The following is a 6,439-nucleotide window of genomic DNA, read 5'->3' on the forward strand; positions in this document are numbered from 1 at the left end:
TAAAGAGCCCGAAACTGCAGAGCATCTAGTTGGACGTTTAAGTTGTGACGAAGCTTCCGCGCGGGTTCGCGGCCGTTTATATTTGCGGAGATGAGTTTGTATCCTGTATAGATCATCATTACATAGTAGTGTGACACCTTTAGAAGCGGCTGCTAACTACGATTGTCTTCTTCTTCTTTCAGCTTATCCCGCATTTTGCCGGGTTGCCATAATGAATGCTATAACTGCGATTGTCGCGCTCCCTAATTTTTGATAAACTCGATTCCTGACCTGCGCAGGGCAATAGACCTATTAATAGAACTACGTCACATGCCTCATGATCCGGTCCATTCAACATTTGATTGTAAACAATCGCTAGAGAAAGTCTCCAGCAGGTATCCAGACTTCACAGTTTGCAGGCCTCGAGTGAACGTATGCGGTAAAATTATGTCAGCCAATCCATTCCTCATATTGAACGGCTTACGTTGATTCCGTTTATCTTTTGTGAAGGAAGTCGACTCCGTTGTATTTTGTGTTCTCGTCTCTTGGATTTTTCAGTACAATCCTTTTCAATTCAACTTTCACTTTCAAACCAAAAAATTGAAGGCAAAATGTTGAACAGGAGACATATTGATGTCCAATATCAAAATCTTGCGACAATGTGCAAGTAAGTAGAATCATAGTTATAGTTATAGCGAGTCTTTCTTGAGTTTCATATTCCGTGTATATTGTATATGTTTCTATGACTGCACAAATAGCCATGCAGTGCATGCAGCACACAATAATTTTCCCTTATTTAAATTAACTTATTAATTAACTTATAAATCATGCGAGTTGTTGATATTTTCTCATAACTTAATCACTACCTTTGTATCACCCTTGTTTAGACATTTAAGAGCCATACTAATAATTTTTAAGAGTTTTCTTATGCCACTAGTCAGTAGTAGTGCAAGTACTAAGAAACGAAGTGGCAATTCGGACTCTAGTCGGAATAGTCTCCCGTGGCTATTCGGACTCCAATGTGCGTGCGCATGCAGAGGGGAGTACGTACACAATATGGGTAGTAGGCAGAGGGTGGAACTGATAAAGAAATAGAAAAAGAGTTCAGAAGAAATTCTGTTTTGTCCCACACTGACACAGCTCATATCCGACCCCTTCTTTTGGACTATAGAAGGATTGCTGCCTGTCTCACACTATCACAATGTTTTTTCTTTGTTCTGATTTTATTCCGATACATCGTGTTATGTTGTTAGAAAAGCTTTTGATTTATACCACAGTTACTGGTTTTGTTACTTTTGAAGAGTTAAAACTCTTTTTCTATTTAATTTCTACCTGGACTTCCAATTGATCCATGATTTTGTCTTTCTCGTCAAATATAGCGGGTTTAGACTACCTGCTGATAGTTACTAAAATCGTAATTTTGATTTGCATTAATTTTATATAATGATCAATAATTAAAATATTAAAAAACAACAACAAAAAACCACACTTAATCGTTTGATTGCACATGTGAATTGGAATTTGAGTAAGAACAGCCTTGGGAGACTATTCATACTCGTCCGAATAGCTGCAGCCCTTAGAAAAACTATAACATCTTTCAAACTCAAACAGCTAATTCAGTTAATATTATGGATGGTGGTTATACAACTACTTATCTAGTTTTATTAGGCAATTCAGGCTTCACATCCATTGACAAGTTTTCGATGGTGGCAGTATAAAATCGAATAGTGACATTTCTATATTAGACAATAGACTTACTTATAATACAATTTACACTGCATATATATACACAAAGGAATTGTTTTTGTGAAGATAATGATGCATGGTGCACGATGAATCATCATCATCAAATAATCATTATCACCATCTCCATCATCATCATTATCATTGATAATGAATTTTTTCAAACGATCGAAAAAATAACTTTATAATCCCCAGTATCCGCTAAATGCATTCAAAGCGCTTTACAAGAACGAGACAGGATGCTTGTAAGGTGCTATTACAATTTATTTTACGGACAGAGACAGCATTGTCACCAACCAGGTTTTTATTTTACACCTGAGTATTGTGAGAAAATGTGAGTAAAGAGCCTTTTTCTCGGACTCAACTTTGCACCTACCATGATGGGATGTGAGAACCTAGGGTCTTCAGGTCAGAGGTCGAATGTCAGTGCCATACCACTAGACTACAAAGCTGCATTGATACAAATACAATACCTGCTTAATTCTAGCATGTTCTGCAATATGACAAGTTGGAGCTGGGTGACCGAAGTATATAATAAGTTGTTACCTCCCTTGAGCATCAGATTTCAGCACGCTCGGATTCTAGCACGCTTTTTTGCTTCTCCCGAGAGCGTGCTAGAATCCAACAAGCACTGTGTTGCACCTCATCTACATAGGCATTGTGGTGTTGCTGGATCGGCAGCACGGTGTCATGTAATCAAAACAAGTGATGCTTGACATCATCATCATCCATCGTGGCTTGTGCTCTTGAGCACGTTGCCGGTCAACTGTCTCCACGAATCACGATCCTCTGCAGTGCGCATGGAATCTGTGTTACTTTTAAAGTCACATTTGGCCATTCTTAGGTTATTTAGATAAGTCATTCTTTGTCTTCCTCTAGCTCTCTTTCCTTCGATCATTCCAGATGTTACCAACTTTTCTATTCCGTCTCTTCTCCACACATGTCCCAGAAACCGTAACTGCCTCTTTCTGATGTTATCGATCAATATTCTTCCCTTTCTCACCTTTTCCAACACTTCCTCATTCGTACACCTGTCTGTCCATGATACCCTCATCATTCTTCTATATACCCACATCTCAAATGCCTCTAACCTCCTCGTACATTCTTTGTCAAGCATCCATAATAATAATAATTATGCTTGACATAATCAGTGACAAAACTTTGGTCCTGATTTTTTAAATTTTTTTTTTGGGTAAGGCACTTTAGACAAACTGGGTGGGGTTCCTGACCTCTCATAGTGGGCAGGGAGGTACATACTGTAACTTCTATTCCCCTATATCTGTTTTTCAATTGCTTTCTGTCTCTGTCTGTAACTGGATTATAAAGCATTTGTAGTACTTTTCTTTAAATAGCTGTAGGTTCAATGATTAATTTCTTTTCAGAAATATAAGAGCCTTTATTTAAGCCAGAACTTTAAATAAAAAGAAACCAAAATAAAATAAAAAAACAAAAGCCCCAACAAAATAAGAAAAGAAAAAAAAACAAAAACAAAAAAAAACCAACAAAAAAACATAACAAAAAATGAAAACAAACAAACAACAAAATAACGAAACCAAAACAAACAATAAACAATCCTATTATTACAATCACAGAGTAGTGTTACAATTTAGAAAGTTGTTCTTAACAACGGACCAGTGTGTTAGAGGACTAAAATAGCAAGCCACCTTTGTATTTTTTTACACTGTATTGCAAATACTATTAATCATTGATAACCTAATTCAGTACACTGTCTTTTTCTTTTTCAGACAGTTTTTATTTTAATATCAGTCAGCATGTTTATATATAGTGATAACTACAAATCCAAGTAGAGAGAGACAAACATTTATTGTAATAAGAAAACGTTATTAGTACTGGGGTATACTGTGATAACCTCATATCAAAGGAGAGATACAACTAACGTTTATTGTAGGTAATAAGAAAAACCCGTTATCAGTTGTGGGATGTTATCATCCTTTCCATCAGGGTCGAGTTTGAACCCTGTGTGTGCAGTTCATAAGATAAGAAGATTATTCAGGTTCAGTCTGTAGTCCAGTTACTTTTAAATAGTAATTTCATTATTCTTCTACTGATGGCCTTTGTTATCGTTTTAATGTCTTTTTGTCTTTGTTCTCCTCCTCCCCCATCCCCCTCCCCCTCATCATCATCATCTTTTTCTTCTTCTTCTTCTTTTTCTTCTTCTTCTTCTTCTTCTTCTTCTTCTTCTTCTTCTTCTTCTTCTTCTTCTTCTTCTTCTTTTTTTTCTTCTTCTTCTTCTTCTTCTTCTTCTTCTTCTTCTTCTTCTTCTTCTTCTTCTTTTTCTTCTTCTTCTTCTTCTTCTTCTTTCTTCTTCTTCTTCTTCTTCTTCTTCTTCTTCTTTTTTCTTCTTCTTCTTCTTCTTCTTCTTCTTCTTCTTCTCTTCTTCTTCTTCTTCTTCTTCTTCTTCTTCTTCTTCTTCTTCTTCTTCTTCTCTTCTTCTTCTTCTTCTTTCTTCTTCTTCTTCTTCTTCTTCTTCTTCTTCTTCTTTCTTCTTCTTCTTCTTTCTTCTTCTTTCTTCTTCTTCTTCTTCTTCTTCTTCTTCTTCTTCTTCTTTTCTTCTTTTCTTCTTCTTCTTCTTCTTCTTCTTCTTCTTCTTCTTCTTCTTCTTTCTACTACTACTTCTCCTCCTCCTCCTCCTCCTCCTCCTCCTCCTCCTCCTCCTCCTTCTTTTCTTCTTCTTCTTCTTCTTCTTCTTCTTCTTCTTCTCTTCTTCTTCTTCTTCTTTCTTCTCTTCTTCTTCTTCTTCTTCTTCTTCTTCTTCTTCTTCTCCCTTTCTCCTCCTTTTCCTCCTCCTCCTCCTCCTCCTCCTCCTCCTCCTCCTCCTCCTCCTCCTCCTCTTCCTCCTCCTCCTCCTCCCACCCATTCCTCTTCTCTTCACTCTCTTTTTTTCTTTTTCCACCCTTACTCTTCACTCTCTTCTTGTTCCTCTTCCTCCTCTGCCCTCTTCCTTTCACTCTCTTTTCATTATTCCTGCTCCCACAGGGTGAATCAGACCCTGGAAAGTTCATTTTGAATTAGAATTATAGGAAATACAAACTTTTGCAATTGTAAGAATTTGCATTTGTCTTGTCCTTCACTGTAAAGAATAAAAATTAACCAAAGTTTAATAGTTGTTACAAAATAATTTAATGTTCAGCACCTGGTCTATTCTGACATAATACTGTTTTGACATGGTGTATTATATTTAGTTTCATATGGCTATGTGGTCTAGTGGTATGGCACTTAGAAGGTCCTGGGTTTGAGTCCCACTCGTGAGTGGCGCATAATTGAGTCATTGGAAAAGGTTCTTTAATCGCTTCTTTCATGATATTCAGGTGTAAAATGAATACCTGGGTGGGGTTCCTTACTTCCACAGTGGGCAGTGAGGTACTTACCGTGTCTTCTATCCCCTTATAGCTGTTTTTCAATTTGCTTTCTGTCGTTGTCTTGGTGTGAGATTACTTGGTTTTGTCCTGACCCTGGCCGGAGTCCTTGGCTGGGAGAGAAACATCAAATGCATAGTTTTTGTTTTAGGAGATGATATTTTTTTCCTTATAAATCATCTCTCAGTTATGTATTATTATATTTGTTATTTTTAATTCATAATGAAATGTGAGCATTTGAGTGTATTCCTCTTTGTTGGATCTTGTGCTTGTGTCCAGATGAGACTTTTAGGTGATCTCAGCTAAGTACATTGATGGTATGCTCTTCGAATCTACATCTGATCCCTATTTGTTTCCAGTTCCCCTTTGTCTTACTTACTTTTTCTAGGGTGATTTAACTGTAATTCTAGAATTGGACTATCCTATTTTCTTCTTTTTTTTTACTGGCGCTGATATAACCTAAATGTGTTGCAAGTATCGCAAAACCCTTAAAAACAAAAAACAAACATAAAGTGAATACCAGGCCAATAAGACCTTGTTGTCTCTGTCAGAAAAAAAAAAAAAAATTGTAATATCGCCTAACAGGTGCAATGTCTTGTCCTACACGTTTAGTGTTGGTGTTGGCTAAGGACCCCTTGTAAAGCACTTAGTGGATTTTGTACTATAAAATAGAGAAATAAGTAAAGCATTTTAAAGAGCATTGAGCTTGATGACTCCTCGGAAATGTTTGCTCTGTAATTGTTCATATTTATCATTTTTTAAATCATTTATTGATGAGGCAGGCTGATTTTGCGGGATTGTTGCTTTGTCTGGCACAGTTTCACACACACTTTTTCAGATCTTTATATAACTCTTATTTTGTATGTACGTATCGAATATGAAAATGTTGTTCAATGAAATACTTATATTTATTATACTTTTTTTGTGTTGTTGTCAATTTTGAAATCCTACCCCAGGATGACAGTAAAATCCCTGATTGACTACGCTTGTGTGAACACGCATGTCGATGAGGACTGTGAGGAATTTGTCAACTTTTGTGCTGTCTTTGAGCAAATGGTGGCCCACAGAATACGTCGTGAGTAGAAATGATACAATTTTCTTATTTTATTAACTCTAGGAGGTCCTGATAACTCTACTGGTAGAGCACTCACCCCACATGCAAAGGGATCGAGATTGGTTCCATGTGAAGTTCGATGTTTTTTTTTCTGACCCCTCAATCCACCCAGCAATGATTGGCAAGCTCGGTCTGGGGAGATCTGGTGGAAAATACTTTGTGATAGACCAGTGACTAAAGCCCTATCCAAAGGGTAGCAAGCAATTGTTTGTTTCACACTATAGAA

At 36.9% G+C, this 6,439-nt stretch overlaps 1 protein-coding gene across 2 annotated transcripts in view; it reads left to right on the top strand.

Annotated features, from left to right (window-relative positions):
• Window positions 1-304: 304 nt before the first annotated feature.
• Window positions 305-6,439, top strand: part of LOC144958387 (uncharacterized) — a 31,771-nt gene continuing 25,636 nt past the window's right edge. The window contains exons 1-2 of one of the 2 annotated variants that reach the window (XM_078890380.1): window positions 305-646; window positions 6,056-6,174. In XM_078890380.1, coding sequence (XP_078746506.1) covers window positions 591-646; window positions 6,056-6,174 — 175 coding nt within the window. In that variant the 5' untranslated portion in view covers window positions 305-590. The remainder of the gene's footprint in view (window positions 647-6,055; window positions 6,175-6,439) is intronic. The other variant, XM_078890379.1, reaches the window with a different exon arrangement.

The sequence above is a fragment of the Berghia stephanieae genome, chromosome 12, assembly GCF_034508935.2.
Source record: "Berghia stephanieae isolate SIO BIC M18660-M18661 chromosome 12, UCSD_Bste_1.3, whole genome shotgun sequence".
NCBI classification, from domain to species: domain Eukaryota; kingdom Metazoa; phylum Mollusca; class Gastropoda; order Nudibranchia; family Aeolidiidae; genus Berghia; species Berghia stephanieae.